This window comes from Trachemys scripta, chromosome 3 (assembly GCF_013100865.1).
Source record: "Trachemys scripta elegans isolate TJP31775 chromosome 3, CAS_Tse_1.0, whole genome shotgun sequence".
Classification (NCBI taxonomy): Eukaryota; Metazoa; Chordata; order Testudines; family Emydidae; genus Trachemys; species Trachemys scripta.
Window position 1 is genome coordinate 144,783,581 of NC_048300.1, and position 20,066 is coordinate 144,803,646.

General features: G+C 44.0%; 1 protein-coding gene across 1 annotated transcript; it reads left to right on the plus strand.

Moving 5' to 3' along the window:
- Positions 1-12,997: 12,997 nt before the first annotated feature.
- Positions 12,998-17,505, plus strand: HTR1B (5-hydroxytryptamine receptor 1B). Its single transcript, XM_034766170.1, has 2 exons — positions 12,998-14,528; positions 16,385-17,505. The coding sequence occupies exon 1, from the start codon at positions 13,315-13,317 to the stop codon at positions 14,467-14,469; it is 1,155 nt and encodes a 384-aa protein (XP_034622061.1). The 5' UTR covers positions 12,998-13,314; the 3' UTR covers positions 14,470-14,528; positions 16,385-17,505.
- The last annotated feature ends 2,561 nt before the right edge of the window (positions 17,506-20,066 follow it).

The window sequence follows — 20,066 nt, forward strand, 5'->3', positions numbered from 1 at the left end:
TCATTTTAAAATCCAAGTGACTAGTATGACACACTCTGGCCTGATTTAGAATCTTCAGCAGAGGATTAAAACCAAGATCCACCTAGCCTATTACCTGCTTTTAATCTTCCTCTTAATTTATTCTGTTTTTTCCCTCCAATATTGTTATTAGGAATCCAAGTGATTTGTTTCTTTATTTTATTGACATTAAGCCTGTGATAAAGCTTTAGGGGAAAATTCAATGGGTCTTGTATACACATAAATGAAAATGAAGTGGGTTGCAAATCTGCAGGCCAGGTGGACCAGTGTAGCTGAGAGCAGAATTTGATCCCGAGCAAGAAATAAAGCTCCAAGGGAACCAGCAAGACCCAATAATGGAGAGTTGGAGAAATAACTAACTAAAAAAAAAAAAAAAATTGGATGCTCAAGCAGTTCCTCAATAGAAGAAATGAGCTTCCTGGATTCTCCTGTTCTAATAATTTTCATCTGATATAATCCAAGTTAAAAGTCTGCTTTTGCCAAGGGATATAAAAGTGAATGTGCATCACCTCTAGTGTTCAGGGGTATACATCCTCAATATTGTTTCAGCAGGATAATCATGAGGCAGTAAATAATAGACTAGCCCCCACATGAACTTCTTGTCCATTGATGACATCTTGGAGAACTCTGGGAAATTACTAGCAATCAAAACAGTGAAGAGTAGGCAAACCTGCAAAAAACATGCCTTTTGAAGGGAAGGTGAGTTATTCAATCCTACAGAAGAACCGCAAACCTCTTGACAACACAAAGTGACAAAGTGCGCCTGTTGCAGAAACTAAAATCATTGCAAACTTGCAGGATTTATGTCAAAGCAAATCAATAAGCTTCTCATCATATAGGAACTTTTAGCCATTGAATCTTCAAGGGGCATTCAGATTTTAACACATTAGAATGATAAGAATAAATAGCAGGCAATGCAATGTATATCATTTAAAAACTGGATGAAATTGTGAAGGCCTTATACTCAGTACTTACTCAAGAAAACTTTCCTTGAAGAAGCCCTGAAGATTTTGGTCTCTGGAGGCACATGATGAGCAAGTGAGGAGAGGGGGAGGCAGATTATATTTCCTGCTGTCCCCTCCAAAAATCACAACCCACAATCCTGCCTCTTTAAGAACATCCTCTGTTTATCTGAGGAGGGGAAATTACACTATGTTTCACATTTAAGTTATCCTCCTGCCCGTTAAGTCTCAATACTTCAAAGAAGCAGAATTGCCATAGATGTGAACAAGCTGACACATGCCACCTCTCAGGAGGCTGCCCTGACATCCCAGCCTCATTTTGAATTAGTTACATAAAGAAACAGGACACAATTTTCAATGTCCTTCCAAAACCCTTCACTATTCCCCAAATGGAAAATATGTAATAAGCCACAAGACAATTTTTACAGGAAAACAGAAATTGATTCCATCAAGTCCAGTATCCTGTCTCTGACAATGGCTAGTACCAGATGTTTTACAGATGCAAGAAACCCCAGAGGATATGTCCATGCTTGACTCACAATGATTGTTCCAGAAGACAAATATTTGTTCCTGGTCATGCTTCACTGTAGGACTCAGCCTAGGGTAACACATGACCATGAACAAATGTCTGAGAGTGTCTACACTAGAATTTACTATTGTGTCAGTTAATGAGTTAGTTGGCAATCAATTAGCAAGAGTTGCAGCACAATTTCTTGTCAGTTAATGGTTGGTTTATACCCCTTCTAATGTGCTCATAATCCTATCTAATATAATGTTGTGATCACCTGTATAAACATCTAATCCTATTTAGAATTCCACTAGCTGCTTGGAATCAGTGATGTTTATAAGCAATATAAACAACATGATTATTTTATGTACATTCCACTTTGTAAACTATACCTTAGAGGGAAGTAAAATGTTTTGGCCAACAAGGGAAAGAAAAAACAGTTCAATTCATGTCCAAAATATAGACCCAAAAATGAATAAAGGAGCCTAAATCTGCCTTCTGCTATGTGAAACTGAGGACAGAATTGGCTCCATTTACTATAATCATTAAAGTCCAGTACATTCTGAAGAACACACCCACAGGCGAGATATTTTGGAAGGAGAGTAGAGATATTTGCAACCTTTATCTTGACAGGGTTCTGACCCGAGAACTGAATCTTTTAGTCTGATCTCTTCCTGTAAGGAAAGAAAAATAGAAGCTAACCTTGTCTAACTAAGGAAGATATATACCATATATTCGAAAATACATCTATGAGAAATATAGATGGGATAAATCAATAAATAAAAGATGGGGGGAAATAGTAGCCCAGATCTTTAGCTGGCGTAAACTGGCACAGTTCCATTGAAGTCACTTGAGCTACATTAATGCCCTCATTCCCCTCAAATAAATTGAAATATTTATTCTTACAACTAGAGGTTAAAGAGTAACATTACTTTCAATATTTGGGAGAACTTTAAACTCATTGCAGGGAAATTGTATATACTCATTGAAGAGTTTCCAGTAATGTTTCATGGACGTCTGTTCTCCCATGCCAAATGGGCTGCAGAAAGAACTGTGGCTACATCACATCCTTTGATAATTGCACAACCCTTTGACAGATTGGGTCCCATACTTGGCAACATCTCTACTTGCATTTTTTATGTGAGTCTGAGTCCAAGACCTGATTGTATTGGATCTGACTGGCTTGCAGAGAATCTGCAGCTGTCATAAAAAGGATGGCTAAATCAGCTGTTCTGTCACTAGATCTTTTAGTATAGCTTCAAGATAGGAAAGGACACATAAGCTTGGATCTTTCCCAACAAGACAATGTAAAGTAGAATGTGGGTACTGTCAGTATGAGTTATAATCTTCCCTGATGATGTACTTGTGGGCTTGGATTTTTCTTCATCAATGGTTTTCAAAAGAGCCAGCTCTGACACTCCAGCTGACCAATATAATATAAAGCCAAAAGCTATAAAAAATTGGGAGTTAAGTCTGGTTACCACAATGGAAAAAGAAGCTAAGGTGAAAGCATATATATTAACATTAGCAGTGTGCTTAACATATGTTACCTTTTTGCCTAGATAGATATTCACTAGGGATTTAGAAATGCCAGATCCTCATCTAGAGTAAATCAGCTTAGCTCTTCTGAAATCAATGGAACTATGCTGCTTTACACCAACTGAGGATCTGGCCCTTAATTCCCAGTACTGGTATTTCTTCGCTCTGATTTACAGCACTGAACACATTCCCTGTGCAGTTTGTTCTCTCTTGATTTGTTGTCTTTCTTAAACACATATGAAGAATTCAGTGCAGTGTTTCAAAAAACTTACTGTTTGGGAGTTTCACTATTGGAGATTTTTAAAAACAACTCTAGATCTTAAACTAACTCTTTGCAGATTTTCTCCTCTAATGTGAGGCAAGTTTACACCTGACAAAGTGAAATAAGCTTTAGCCCCTGTGATATCCACTTCATAACTGATTGTGGAAGGTTTACCTTTTGTCAAGTCTCAGCATAGAATGCTGGACAAATACTTTTCAAATTAGGGGCCTCCAGATAGTCCAGATTTGGAGTCCTCAGTACCCCACTTTACCTCCTCTTAAAGCTTTACCATCAGGTTCTGGGAGATGGTGAGAAGCTGGCTTACATGCTGAACAGGTATCTAGCTCTTCTTTTGAAGAAAGAGTTCTGCATTAAAGGGGTAGTTCACCCATGCTAACTACTTAGCACATAACTGTAGCCTGATATCTGAAAGTTTAGGGATGGGAACTATTTCCTTTGGTACATTCCACAAGGACCTGCACAAAATTCATTACTTCTCCTGCTGAGCGTCAAACATTGACTACCTAAAATGCATAACTTGTGACTGTCTAAACTGTCCCTCCTCAGGGAACATTGTTTATGAGGGGCCTGGAGAAAGGGCAGAGCTTTCACTGGAGTTACTGTACATGCTGCTCTGCAACCGGATCTGGAGGCTCTCATAACAAAAGGCTGCCTTAGAAGATTCCTGTGATTATGATGGGACTACTTCTGTTTCCTGTTGACTGTCTTTTTTTCTGTTCTGTTGCCAGGAGGACATTGGCCAGCCTAGAAGGAGGAGATGGACTTCTGAGGTCTCTTCCAACCCTAATATTCTATGCTTATATTATGGTGGGTTGGTCTAAGGTGGTCATGTAGCATTTGCCAAAACTCCATACGTGATAAACTGATCATCATCTATGAGTCCTGTTTAGGGTGAAGGGGAAGCAGTCACCGAGCACTGATACCACTTCCATGAGCTGGAGGAAGCCAGTTAGGCAGGATGCAGTGTCTGGAGATGAAGTGGCGGAGAATGCACAAGGGAGGATTGAGTCCTCTTATCATCCGACCCTGGATGTCCAGTTAAAAAGTAATTTGTAATGCAAGATAAGCCCTATTTATAGGAGATTTGAGTGTCTTCTTCTGCACCTATGGATGCTCGGATCTTCCTAATTGGACAAATTCAAAGAAGAAAGTGATAATTCAAATTATATAGGCTTTATTCCTCTGTGTAAAGAGTCCAATTAAGTGTGAGTGTGTATGTGTCTTTGTGAAAAAGAGTGTGAGCATGAACACATGTGCTTGTTTCTTTTATAGGACTTTAGAGTCAAAATCAAAACCATTCCCAGCTGTTCCTTATAATTAAATTTTAGTAACTCAAGCTGGGTGTTTTTATTTTGACTAGTGACTTAAAAGTGTTGGCGTTTAAATGGCCTCATCTATATTTCAAAGTTAACATCAGGAAACTTTTCACACATATTTTGGTGGTGTTTGTCTGCTGGCAAACTCAACCAAATACCAATATAAGTATAAGGGAGGCTTAAGTTGTGCCTAAAGCCTTATACACTGGAGTGACTTAAAGCCTAAGAGAACACAACAAAATTCATAGGCCCTGATCCCTTCTGGTTCATTGAGACAGACCTATGAACCTATGCACAGCCCTGTTGACTCCAAATTGGTGAAAAGGTCCACCTTCACAGATCTGATTGTGGGCTTAGACTCTTAATTTGTGGTATTCACAGAATTGTTCCTACTTGTCTGTCTTTCTTCACAAGCCACCAACCCAAGTTTGTGCCACAGCAATCACCATATACTGACAGTTTGCGATAGGATAACCAGAATATTATCTTTTTTTTTCACTTGTAGTTCCTTAATTCAGCTATTTTAATAGTCGAAATGTGTATAAAAGAAATATCAGAACTATTACTCCAACAGAATGAAATGACTATTTATGCATGCCTCTGTGTAAAAGCCAAAAGCTGCAAGAAGTTGAATCTCTTTCCATAAACATCTTTTAAGGCACAGTTGACAAGAATAGAAGGTTGTGAGAGTTTCTGCCTGTTGCTTTGAAATGCAGGTTTCAGTGTGATGGCATAACTATGGATTAGAATCATTCATGTGATAATATATGTGATTCAAATTATTGTACAGATTGAAACTCCAGGATAAGATGACACTTGCCAATAATTTCTTGAAGATCCTGCTATCATCTCTGCGGTGATCTGGAAGCCTACTTTCGCCACCTCCGACTCAAAGAATACTTTCAAGATAACACTGAACAGCGCACTGATACACAGATACCCTCCCACCAACAACACAGGAAGAAGAACTCCACATGGACTCCTCCTGAGGGTCAAAATGACAGTCTGGACCTATACATAGAATGCTTCCGCCGACGTGCACAGGCAGAAATTGTGGAAAAACAACATCGCTTGCCTCATAACCTAAGTCGTGCAGAACGCAATGCCATCCACAGCCTCAGAAACCACCCTGACATTATCATCAAAGAGGCTGATAAAGGAGGTGCTGTTGTCATCATAAACAGGTCTGACTACCAGAAGGAGGCTGCCAGACAACTCTCCAATACCAAATTCTACAGGCAACTTTCCTCAGATCCACTGAGGAATACACTAAGAAACTGCACCATCTACTCAGGACACTCCCTACACTAACACAGGAACAAATCAACATACCCTTAGAGCCCTGACCGGGGTTATTCTATCTACTACCTAAGATCCACAAACCTGGAAATCCTGGACGCCCCATCATCTCAGGCATTGGCACTCTCACTGAAGGACTGTCTGGATATGTGGACTCCCTACTCAGACCCTATGCCACCAGCACTCCCAGCTATCTCCGTGACACCACAGATTTCCTGAGAAAACTACAATGCATTGGTGACCTCGCAGAAAACACCATCCTAGCCACCATGGAGGTAGAGGCTCTCTACACAAACATCCCACACACAGATGGAATACAAGCTGTCAGAAACAGTATCCCTGATGATGACACAGCACAACTTATTGCTGAGCTCTGTGACTTTATCCTCACGCACAGTTATTTCAAATTTGGTGACAATATATACCTCCAGACCAGTGGCACCGCTATGGGCACCCGCATGGCCCCACAATACGCCATCATTTTTATGGCTGACCTGGAACAACGCTTCCTCAGCTCTCGTCCACTAATGCCCCTTCTCTACCTACGCTATATTGATGACATCTTCATCATCTGGACCCATGGGAATCAGACCCTGGAAGAATTCCACATGATTTCAACAGCTTCCACCCCACCATCAACCTCAGCCTGGACCAATCTACACGGGACGTCCACTTTTTAGACACCACCGTACAAATAAGCAATGGCCACATTAACACCACCCTTTACCGAAAACCCATTGACCGCTATGCCTGCCTTCATGCCTCCAGCTTCCACCCCGGTCACACCACACGATCCATCGTCTACAGCCAAGCACTGAGGTACAATCGCATCTGCTCCAACCCCTCAGACAGAGACCAACACCTACAAGATCTTCACCAAGCATTCTCAAAACTATGATACCCACACAAGGAAATAAAGAAACAAATCAACAGAGCCAGACGTGTACCCAGAAGCCTCCTGCTACAAGACAGGCCCAGAAAAGAAACCAACAGAACTCCACTGGCCATCACCTACAGTCCTCAGCTTAAACCTCTCCAAAGCATCATCAGTGATCTACAACCCATCCTGGACAATGATCCCTCACTTTCACAGACCTTGGGAGGCAGGCCAGTCCTCGCCCACAGACAACCTGCCAACCTTAAGCATATTCTCACCAGCAACCACGCACCACACCATAACAACTCCAACTCAGGAACCAACCCATGCAACAAACCTCAATGCCAACTCTGCCCACATATCTACACCAGCAACACCATCACAGGACCTACCCAGATCAGCTATAACATCACCGTCTCATTCACCTGCACGTCCACCAATGTTATATATGCCATCATATGCCAGCAATGCCCCTCTGCTATGTACATTGGCCAAACGGGACAGTCACTACGCAAGAGGATAAATGGACACAAGTCAGATATCAGGAATGGCAATATACAAAAACCTGTAGGAGAACACGTCAACCTCCCTGGCCACACAATAGCAGATGTAAAGGTAGCCATCTTACAGCAAAAAAACTTCAGGACCAGACTCCAAAGAGAAACTGCTGAGCTCCAGTTCATTTGCAAATTTGACACCATCAGATCAGGATTAAACAAAGACTGTGAATGGCTATCCAACTACAGAAGCAGTTTCTCCTCCCTTGGTGTTCACACCTCAACTGCTAGCAGAGCACCTCACCCTCCCTGATTGAACTAACCTAGTTATCTCCACACTGATTTATACCTGCCTCTGGAGATTTCCATTACTTGCATCTGAAGAAGTGAGGTTCTTACCCACGAAAGCTTATGCTCCCAATACTTCTGTTAGTCTCAAAGGTGCCACAGGACCCTCTGTTGCTTTTTACAGATTCAGACTAACATGGCTATCCCTCTGATACTTGCTATCATCCTGTTTCCTGCCTCCATCAATTCTTGGCTCTGTGGGAGCCCATCATGTAACAGCACTTGGACTGTGCATTCCTTGGGTGAAGAGAGAATAAAAGACACCCCTGAAAGTCTGCAGCATCTTTCACTATGGCCCAGATCTTAAGAATCAGCATTCACAGCCCAAAGAGAATGGATACAGTTTTCCAGAGTTTTCCTTCCCCTTTTTATCAAGAACCCTGTAGTGGGGTGGTCACCCACTCCTACCCTGAAGGGCTTGAAATCAGTCCTTAAAGAGGGCTGCAGGGGTAAAAGCAGCCCTGGAGAGGGCTGCATCTCTAAATGCTGGGCTGATTGGGGAAGCAGCCGCAGCTGGGCCATGCCCCAATCAGGGCCCAGCTGGCCCTATAAAGGCTGGGAGCCAGGAGCAAGGAGACAGTCTCCCTCTGCCTGTAGAGGGAGAAGGGCCTGGCTGCAGGGAGCTAGAGACAGGGTACCTGAGTGGAGCAGGGCTGGGGAAAGGCTGGGGAGCTCCAGCCTGGAAAGCTCCAGGCTGTGGCCTAGCATTAGGCTAATAAGTACTGGAGGTTGCAGAGGGCAGCCCAGGGGTAGGCCAAGGTAGCATGTCTAAACCCAACCTTGCCAGTGATGAGTAGGCTGATACTGCAGTCTGCCCCAGGGCATGGGGCTAGACGATGACTGGCAGTAACCTTATACTGAGGTGAGGTGGGAATAGTGGGTGGGGGTTCCCCAGGGAGGGGAGACCCTAAGACTGAGGGGTTACTGCCAGGGGGCAGCACCCCAGGTAAAAGAGCACCAGGGTCCCGGGCGGGATATGGGGGGCCAGAGGACAGGCGGACCACAGGCCTGCAGAGGGTGCTCCAGGATGCTGGAAGAGCTAATTCCTGGAGACTGCCAGCAGGAGGCGCCGCAGGGATGAGCCCGCCCTTCTACAAACCCCTATGGAGTAGCTCCACAGCCTGGGTGGGAACATTCCTTCTCCCCCAACCCCATCCATGGAGATCATCAGTACATAATGTGCTACAGTGAGCCCAGTTAGGAAGTTGTCTTTTACCTTATTGCCTGTCAGTAAGCTATTGCCACTTCAAGCAGTATTCCCAGTAAGAAATATTGGGCATATTTGCCAAAATAAGTGGGGCCAATTATGGGGGCCCAATTATTCCCTGGTGTAACTCTAGTGAAATCATTGAAATTACACCAATGATGATTTTGGCCCTGGATGAATATACTCTTGATCATAAGATTCAGCGTTGTATAGCATAATTTTAAAAAAGTGAGACGGAAAGACATTTCTTGCCAAACAAACAGGGGACCGAGGACTGATGAATATCGATGTACAATCCCGAGAACTAAGGGAGAAGGACAACCTCAAGAGCACCCTCAGAGGAACAAGAACTTTTTTATCATAAGGGTAAACAACTGCATCAATAGAGAGGCCAGAGCTCATTCTCCAGCCATGTGGTATTTGTCTTGATTAAAGGTTAGCCTGGAGTTCATAAGGTTAGAACGTTACTGTTGAAGGAAATGCGAGTGTAAGAGAAGAGCCTTTCCAACGAAGGAAGACATGCTGTGGCAAAACAGAAAGAGTTTTTGAAATTAAAATCAATTGGGTATCACAAATTTGGCCCTTCTTGGGAGAATTCGGGGGTGGGAATTCAGAGGGAAGTTGCCTACAGGAGTTTAACCAAAATCAATAGAAAATGTTAAATCGGAGAGGGGGAATTTATACTGCAGCAGCACGAAGAACTCACATTGTAAAATCTCTTCCCACTGAAAAGAGTCCCGAAGAATACAAAAGGCTCTATATTATTATTTGTTATAAGTAACGATCAACGAATAGGAGGACCTCGTTGTGCTAGGCACTGTTGAAGCATGTACATAAAACAGTACCCTACGCCAGAGGGCGGGAGACCAAGCTTCACTGATGTAAAGACCGCGGGTCAATATTCTACCCTCATTTATATCCATGGAAGAGCAATTAAGCAGCGATTGAATTTACCCACTGTGTAACATGTGGACATGGGCTAATCACTCACTGCTAAATGGTCAAGGAACACATTTCCAGTGTGCAGTGAAGTGCAGTTAAATACACCGTTGTGTGTACATACAAAATAAAATACGTTCATAAAAACAACGTCTGGCCCTTTAATCAAGTGCATACTTTACATCAATAGGTGACTAAGCTTGGCTATATCTATTAGTTCCGTGCTGAAAAAGTGGCAAATCTCAGAGGCTGATTCTTGGGAGTGAATAGGGAAGATATATACTGCTACCAGAAGCCAATGCAAGTACAGCCAAACCTTGACTATCAAAACTCCAATTAACTCAAACTCTCATCTCTGCCAAGATATTGTTTGAAGCTCTAGTCCTGCAGTTTCTAACTAGATGATTTCAGTGAGGGCGGGACTAGGCCTTTATGGCTTGACTTTCAAAATGCGGAGTACCCGTACCTTCCACCGATTTGTGGGTGCTCAACACTTCCGAAAGGCATGACACCCTGTCTGAAGGGGGAGGGTGCAACGGGGGGGGATTGAGCCCGTGCATGTCTTGCTGTCCAGCATCACTGCTTTTCTCGGGCGGACATTCCGTATGGACGCTAGCCTGTTTCAGAAGGTCTCTTTCCTGGACAGTTCCCTACTGACAGCCGCTCTATCAGCACACTCGCAGCCTGCCTTTTTAAAGTCACGGTAGCTGCGGGCAACTTTTTCTCTGAGCTTCGATTTGGGGAGCTTTCTTACAGGCTTCCCCCTCCCTTCCTTTATATTTGCACATCCCTGCTTCTCAGCCTGCCACCCTAACACGCCCTTCGACTGGGCACATCGTCTTGTCTGGTCTGTTTGTCTCGTCTTACAAGACATTCCGAGTTCTTACTTACAGCTGCACCGCTGGTCAGGTGGGGGAGTGTTTAAACAGGAGGAAATGGCTCTATAATTCTGTGCCAAAGCCGTAGCCTATGATTCTGGCTCTCTCTATATATCAGCTTACTTTCTAAATGCTCTTTGCTTCCCAGAATTGTGCTTTAAAAGCATTTCACTGTGAGCACACCTGAATACACTCACTGAAAGAGAAGGCTCACCAGCAAGAGGAAGGTGCTAACCCCTTCAGCTCTTGACATTTTACCCGGCCCACTGCACAGAACAAGCGACTGGCTACTGGCTGCCGCTGGCTGGGCGACAAGAGCAGACGTGCAGCTGCAGAGTGCGGGCTGCACCAGGATCACCGACCTACTCCCTTGAACAAAAGGTTCCCTGGAGGTGGTGGTGACTTTGAGGACTCAGCACTCCCGGGGAACAAGAGCAGAGCTTGCCAGCTAAAGATTGACAGTCTCAATTGCCAGACAACAATGCGGCACCCGCTGAGGTTTACGGGTCTGGAAGATTCAATTAGATTTTTAGTGCTCTGAAGTTTTATACATAAACAACATGCACAAATCAAGTGTGTGTACATACACACGTACATATAGACATTTCAGGAAGAGAATTCCCTTTCCTCTCCCTTCCCCAACCCGTTTTCTATACATTACTGAGAGTCTCCAGCGGGAGCACCGAATCAACAAAAATCTTAGATTCATTTTCCTTGCAAAACTTTCCTTTGATTGCATGTGGGAAATGACTGAAACAGCTGAAAGGAGGACACTTCTCAACAGCGCCCAGAAGTTAGAAATCCTGTACATTGTGTGTCCAGCCTGCACTAACACCACACACACACTTCAGGCGTAGTCAGTCGTGCGTGTGTGTTGATTAAAGCATCCTCTCCATTAAATACAGTGTGAACGCTGGAGGGGGGCTTTCAAAATGACAGTAGATAGTGCTTTAACGATCGGCTATTTGCTGTTTAGGACTTTAAGCCCACACAATAAACGGGGATTTACACAACATTAGTCCATAAAAGCGCTGGGCTCCCATCAGAGCGCTCCCCAGCCCTGAGGTTTCTCCGGGGAGGGGCAGGGGGGGAGAGAATTCCGATAAAACTATACCAATTCACCGGTTTATTGCCGGAAATTGAAGGCTGGTAAACGACAGATTATAGCTATTAAGCTAATAAAAATCACCCTACAGCCTAATCTTCCACCCCGTCTGCTTGAGCGCCTTTGTTTGCCTTTTCCAACCGGATCCTGGCTATATCTGAATGCAAAACTTCCCTAGCATTGTACGGGATACCTGTTCTGGAACGAGGATGCAGACCCTCGGGCAATGCTCTGGGGTGGGGAGCGAGCTGGGCTTGGCCCGCCTATGTTAAAGCAGCTGTGTGGGGGGAAAGTTTCCAGCAAAAGCAACTTCCGCAAGGACCCACTCCAAGGGGGCTACAATACAGAGGGCCGCACTATCACCCCCGCATGCAGGGGGCGGATAAGAGATAACAGACGTTACCAAAAGACATGATCTCTCCCCAAAGCATCAGCCCTCCCCGCCCCTCTCAGGGATCGCTGCAGCCCGGGGTATCGGTCTAACATCCCCAGGTTTGCAGGCTCCCTGCCCCCTCGCTTGCAGCTTGTTTCCAGAGCAGACAAGCGCCCTCGGACAAACCCCGGGGCTCATAGTTCCCGCCCAGGAGCGGCAGGTAGGAGAGGGGGGACCAGGCGAGAGATCCGGCCGAGCGAAGCGCGGCTTGGGGCTTGGCCCAAACCGGTTCCTCGGCCCGCTCTCTCCGGCGCTCGCGGCCTCAGGCGGGCAGCAGGAGTGGGAGGGGTGGGAGAGGAGCAATGCATGGCCCGGGGGGTGTGTCGGGGGGAGTAGAGGGCTGAAGAAGGGGTTGCAAGGGGGCGTTAGGACCCGGAGGGATCCTCCCCGGGTGGGGGCGGGTGGTGAGCCGCCGGGAACCCGCACTCGGCACCACACGAGTTGCGCTGCTCCAGCGGCTCCGAGCCGGGCTGTATATAAGGGGCGGAGGCTGAGCGCCTCTCACTCCCAGCAGCGTTGCTGCCTGCCAGAGCCCAGCCCCTGCCTGCCCCCGAGCGCATGGCGGACACAGGGGCCCCGGCCGGGGCGGCGCCTTGGCCCCCCGGCCTGCCGCCGCCCCTCGCAGCAACTTACTGAAGTGGGCAGCGGTGGCGGGGCAGAGCCCGCCCGCCCCATCTCCAGCGGCAGCAGTCCGGGTGGCGATAGGCAGGGAAACCTCCGCCCGAGTACCTGAAGCTTCACGCTGCCCCGCAGGAAGAGCCGCTCTGCACCCCTCCAAAGCGGGGGGAGATTTCAGGCTGGCTGCAGCCCCGTGTGCTAATGCACCGGCTTGCGTGGTGCCCGGGTTTAGCTGGCGCCACTGGGCAAGGACTCGCCAGGGCGCAGGAGAAGCGAGAAGACTCCCCATTGGATTGCCCGGCTCGGTTGGGGATGGGGAGCGGCGCCTCTCCCCAGTCAGCGCCGGGGACGGCGGAGTTGGAAGAGATGCAGCCCGCTCCTCCGGCGATCGCTCTCCTGGCGGGAGGAGCAGCCCCGCCATTTGCCGCCTTGGGTTGCTAACTCAACGCCCGTCAGTTTGCCGACTGACGCTTTGGCTGAGAAAGTGATGGAGCAAGCGACTCCCTGCCAGCCGGCACCCGACAATCTGAAGGTGCTTCAGACCAATGACTCGTACCACGACCGCAATTGCAGTGCAGAGGAAGGGATCTATCAAGAGGCCACTCCGCTCTCCTGGAAGATAGTCCTCACCATTATCTTGGCTCTGATCACTCTCGCCACCATGCTCTCTAATGCGTTTGTAATCGCAACCGTCTACCAGACAAGGAAATTGCACACTCCGGCCAACTATCTCATCGCCTCCCTGGCCGTCACGGACCTTCTCGTGTCTATCCTTGTCATGCCCATTAGCACCATGTATACTGTGACCGGGAAATGGACTTTGGGCCAGATCGTCTGCGATATATGGCTATCTTCGGATATTACTTGTTGCACAGCCTCCATCCTCCATTTGTGTGTCATCGCCCTGGACAGATACTGGGCGATAACCGATGCAGTTGAATATTCTACTAAAAGGACTCCCAAAAGGGCAGCTGGCATGATCGCTTTGGTCTGGGTCTTCTCTATCTCCATCTCCATGCCACCTTTGTTTTGGCGTCAAGCGAAAGCGGAAGAAGTTTCTGACTGTGTGGTGAACACAGACCACATACTGTACACCGTTTACTCCACAGTGGGAGCCTTCTACTTCCCCACCTTGCTGCTGATAGCCCTCTACGGAAGGATCTATGTGGAAGCCAGATCTCGGATTTTGAAACAGACGCCAACGAAAAAAGGCAAAAGATTAACAAGGGCTCATTTAATTACCGACTCCCCCGGATCATCTTCATCGGTCACCTCCATAAACTCCAAAGCCCCAGAGGCTTCCAGTGAAACGGGATCTCCTGTATATATGAATCAGGTCAAGGTGAAGATCTCGGATGCCCTTTTGGAGAAAAAGAAGCTCACGGCTGCTAGAGAGCGGAAAGCTACCAAGACTTTAGGGATTATTTTAGGAGCCTTCATCGTCTGTTGGTTGCCCTTCTTCATCATCACCTTGGTGTTGCCTATTTGCAAGGACGCTTGCTGGTTCCACATGGCCATCTTTGACTTTTTCACCTGGCTAGGATATCTCAACTCTTTAATCAATCCCATAATCTATACAATGTCCAATGAAGACTTCAAACAAGCTTTTCATAAATTGATGCGTTTTAAATGCACAAGCTGAATGTTGAATGCATTGTTCTCCAGGGCTGCTTGAATACACTTTTGTGTCTGATTCTACAGGTAGGTTGACTATTCTTACAATGTTTTCATTTCTCTAAAAGGCTGCTCTAATGGGAGAGCGAAGTTCATTCACGCAAGCAGGGCTTAGCTTCCCTTCAGAGGGGCGAATCTGTAAAACAGTTTCTCCTCTAGCCCTGGTAATGACACTGATGCTTCTCATCCCGCTAAGTAGCAATGTCCTAAAAAAATTACTGTTGTCTCCTGGATTATGCCCTTTAGAGCCCTATGTTAGGAGTTGGAGAGCTTCTGGACACCTCCTTTGGACAGATCTACCGCTTGGCAGCACTTGAACTAGAAGTTTATCGCCCAGCATGCCCTAGGAGAACTTTGTGTATCAGCTGTCTCTGCAAGTCCTTTGGCAATGTCTCACTACAGCTATCTTGCTTTTTGTTTGTTTAATTTAAAACATGACGAAATGAGCCATATGCACTTTATAAGGCTCCAAACCTTAGCTTTGGACAGAGCTGACACCTGGAAGAATTGACAATGATGGGTTGAGGCTAACCACCTCTGACTTGCTTATACTTGAAACTGGGAGTGGGGGGGAGGGGATATTGAGTATGAGAATAGCAACCCCGTTGTGTTTGTTTTCCCGCAACTGTGTGACTTATTTCTGTTTAGCTATTGTCAAATCACGTCTAACAAATCAAACTAAATTGTACGTGCGCTCGTGCCAAAGCCTGCAAGCTGCTTTCATTTTATTGCCGCTACACGTTTCTGACATTTTACATATTTAAACTCGCAGCCAACGAAGGCCCATAAGGAGTGACTCACACCAATTTGCTGTTATTCCACATATTAATACAATAATTTAGCCCAATTAATGTTAAACAACTCTATTTTTTAAAGATGCCTTTGCTCTCTAATCCAATTCTGCCAGTCTGTCTAGGGCGAAAAAAGCAGAAGTTAATTCAGAACAGTAGACTGATCTAATAGAAGATAATCAGATTACAATGACACTGAGTCGTATTAAGCGAGCCTTGGCGTATCTTTTCCGTGCAGGACTTTTAAAATGGGAAGCATCTTCCCTTTGCACTCATTCGCAATAAGATTCCTTCCACTTCTAATCCCCTTTTCATGTACCATTATGCACCTTCAGAGACCTGCTCCCTTTAATATTTGTAACTCAATATAGTAAGAACCCTGATGTAGCTCGGGTCTCTTGATTACTCATCTCTTTGCAAGAATTACTTGAAATACATGGGCCATCTGCTTTAGAACAAATAGAAATGGCAAAGGTAGCCAGTTTCAGTGCTTCTGGTTTTTGCTCCAAGAATTTTGGAGCCTTTGGGGCAATATTTAGATAACTAAGTGCCAGAGTTTATGTAATATTCATTGGGATGAATAAATGTTGCTTCGATCGATAGTCCATACTACACTGTGTAAGTGCCAGCATAGCCGTCTCATTTCCACCTCTCAGAAGACTAAGTAGTTACTTCTCTAGACAGAAAGATCAGAAGATTTCACTGCGCAGTTGGAAATCCAATATGAATGTTTCCATCTATTTTGGATCTGGCCCTGTTTTAGGAGTGACCTTAACTTCAGCACACTATGGGTCCCATGTTGCCTTTGTACACCCACAATTCCCTTTGGCTTCAAAGACAGTTTTGCCTGAATAAGGGTTGCAGGATCAGGATCATTTGAAGTAAGATGATTTTAATATAAACATTAACATTCTGTGTACAATCCGACTAAATTAAGTGCCATGTTTATTTCACATATTGAACAACTGTGCATTTAGCATGATATGATGTAACATACATACTTTTCAGTGCCATTTTATGCAGAGTATTTACTGTCTTTATTGTGACACTTTAATAATTCTATGATTTTTTTTTTTTCCTTTTTGTCTGCAGAATCAAGTTGCTATTGTAAAGACACCCTGCTTGAGCACCCCCGGCCCCAGTTGTCAGATTCATGATGCTGCAAAAACATCAATACATACTGCCACCAAATTGTTCTGCCCTGCATTTCAATGTAATGACTCTTGCAAAGATTCTTTTCCAAAACACATATCAGTTACAAAAAGAGGGCAAATGCAAATCAAGATTTAGCAGTCATCTGAGTTGGAAACAAAATTTGAGAGTAAAACGCATATTTATTTTGCAGGCTTGCCTTTAACTTTTCTCTTGCAAGTTGTAGGGGTGTGCATAATACTTGTTTGTGTCTGTATTAGCATAGTTGTACTTATGTGCACCTCTAATTTCTTTCTTTCAGTGGGAAGAGTTGTTAACTTTACTTAAAAAGGGACTGGAGGAAAACTGCGGCATTTAAAAATAGGAACAAAAATGACTCCTTGGACAGACCATGTGTGAGAAGCAGGAGTGTGCAAAATGTTATATTTGTATTTCATAATAATAGTAAATACAAATACTGTAGTAATAAGAGTCCTAGACATATTCAACTGCATCACACATGGCTGTGTCCTCAGGGGATTTATCCTTTATCAATTGCTATCTCTTGTATTATAATTTCCTTCATAAATTAAACACTTCTACTCAAACATAAGGGAAAACAGAAAGTTCTATATGCTTTACCTTTAACTAGCTGGGACTAAGTACTGTTTGATGTTGTAACTAAAGTTTTCTATTTTTGTGTCCATTGCACACCCTTACTCCATCAAACACTGGAGAATTTAGACCATTTAAAATACTCAATATCTATTATTATACTCTATAGAGAGATGAAGCAATTTGCTTTGTCAAAAGAGCCACAGCACCTGCAAAATAAATATCCATAATCCTGGATAAACTGATGTCAGACATCAGTGAAATAACTCTCATTTCATTCTCTTATTTCGTTTTTTCCTTTATTCAGCTAAGACCGTAAGACAACGCTATTAAGTCCAGCAGTCAAAATTAGAGTTTCAGACTGTGTGACACCACCTGCTGTGATACAAGTGCATTGAGTGTTACTCCTATGTGTAACTGAAAATGAAATACAAACAATAAAAAGCTTCACTGTGTTCTCAAGAGTATTTAGTAACCATTGTGTCACTATCAAGAATATTTACTGGTTCACTTGGCTTTCTCAATACTGTCCTTATGGGTAAAGATCATTTGATGAGTCATTCAAGACAGTGATTGATGAGGGCTAAAATTGCGAGCTGCAATCAGCAGTCAAATTTTTAATAGAGTGCTTCAATCTTGAGCCTTCCACTGTCCTTAGATATAACTTCTATGTTTATTTTCTGTAACAGATAAATTTCAGTAATATAAATTACATGCTTAATAAAAGCACAATTATTGTATTACAATAAGAATAAACAAAACCTACTTAATCACCCAAGTGACACAGTAATTAATGCTCATATTTTAAAAAGAAATATGCTAGACTAGACTTTGTTTGTAGGCCTATCAGACAGGACAAGAGAAATCTACGGGATTTAATCAGCTATTATCCACATATGCTTGCCAGGAGAATCATTTAAACAATATAAATTTACATATTTTATTCAACAGCAAATACCTGAGTCTTCATTCTTGCACATCCAAAGCTCCCATTAAATGCAGAAGGAGTGTGTGTGCATGCGCGTGTGTGCACGTGCATGTGAGTACATGTGCACAGAATACAAAATATAGCCCACAAGTTGCAAGCACAACCAATGGTCAAAATATATTTGTCGAAAGCTGATAAAATCTAGAGCCTTTCTTAAAACTGGAATGGCTAATTACCACCACAAGTTTTTAGAAAGTGTTCTTTTTAATTCTGAAAAACACAGCATTGTTTTTTCAAAATATAAGAAAGTTTTTTTCAAACATTGGCTTAATTGATAGAAGCGCTGCAGTGCCTTTTAAAATGCCTCTTTATATCTGGTATCAGAGGGGTAGCCGTGTTAGTCTGAATCTGTAAAAAGCAACAGAGGGTCCTGTGGCACCTTTGAGACTAACAGAAGTATGCAGAAGATGCATCTGAAGAAGTGAGGTTCTTACCCACGAAAGCTTATGCTCCCAGTACTTCTGTTAGTCTCAAAGGTGCCACAGGACCCTCTGTTGCTCTTTATATCTGATTTTTAGAAATTTTTGTGAAGACGAAAGCAAAGAAGAAAGCATTTAATAATACTTAGCCTACACTATATATTGTACCTTTCATTTTCAAAGCTCTTTTCAAACAGTGGGCCAGATCTTGTTCACCCCAACCTGCCACTGTTCTCGATAGGAGTTTTGAGTGTCCAAGGAAAGGAGGATCAAATCCATAAATAAAGTAATACTTATAACGTCCCTTTGGGGAAGTTATGTGTTATATCAGTTTTATAGCAAGGAAAAGAGCATACATGACTCATCAGATAAAGCCATAAAAGAAGTCAGTGACAGAGCCAGGATTAGAACTCTAACATTCCTTGTTCTCAGATCATTAGACTAAGCCTTTATTTCCAGTCACTGTAGGACTGACATTAGATTCTACTGGCCCCTGTTTGTGATCTGAAAGTTTTCCTAAATAGTGACAGAGACAATCCATCAAGGGATTATCTGTGCAAGTTTATGCCGAGTCTTTCTTTGACCTTCCAGAACAAATAAATATGCTTCAGCTAATAATAGTTACTGTTGGGAAGACAATCAGGGTAGAGATTGCACTGAATGACTAGAGGCCAGAACAAGGAATCTTGGATTAAACAGAAACCTCTTTAATATAGCCCCTTGTTACAGGATTTACTAATGGCTGAACACTGACCATGTATTTCCAACATGTAGCTAGTAAATCATTCCCATAGGAAGATCTGCAGAATGAAAAGGCACAGTACTGTACAAAGTGGCAGTACTCATGGAGCACAGGGATTCACCAATAGGCTAAGTGTAAGCACCTTCCCTTCCCACCTCCAAAGATACACAACAGAGTGAAGTGCAGGAGGAATGAAATTAGGGGAAATATCAGTCAAACTTGTCTAGTAAGCATGCAAAGGCGAACAGCAGAGACTACTCTTACAGCCTGTATTTCAAGATGGAAGAAACCCCTCTGCAGGATAGACGTTAGGAAGGTATGGCCGGAGGCCTAGGGACAACCACTTTACCCAGTATTAACTTCATTCTGGCATCTACCTTCTTAGGGAAGGGGTAGAACACATAGACAGCATGACTCTTGATTGAACTGGGCTGTTAAAGGACATGGGGGTCCAGGGAGCAGCATGAAAGGTTTGGTTCAGACACTCCAGAGATCTATGGATTTCCCCATAGATTTTAGGGCATCTGTAGGATTAGAGGGTCATTCCCTCTTACTCTTTTGAATGGTAACTAGTTCCCCAGGAGAGGATGGGGCATCAGAAATGTTCACTGGGTGAAATTAACCATTCTCTGCCCCCACTCTGAATAGGGGAGTCTTATTCTGCATCTGTCTTTAATGAATATGTCCTTCGTGCTCTTGTCAGTAAATTGCTAAAATCCTAAAGGTGCTTAGCATACTGTGTAATAATCCTTTATTATAAAAGCAGCATGTCTTGCTATTAGATACAATCACGATTTTTGCACAGGGCTTGAACATAATAATATGATGTTGTCAAGAAAAAGAAGAGCTGGGCACTGAGGTCTGAAATACCAGGAGTCT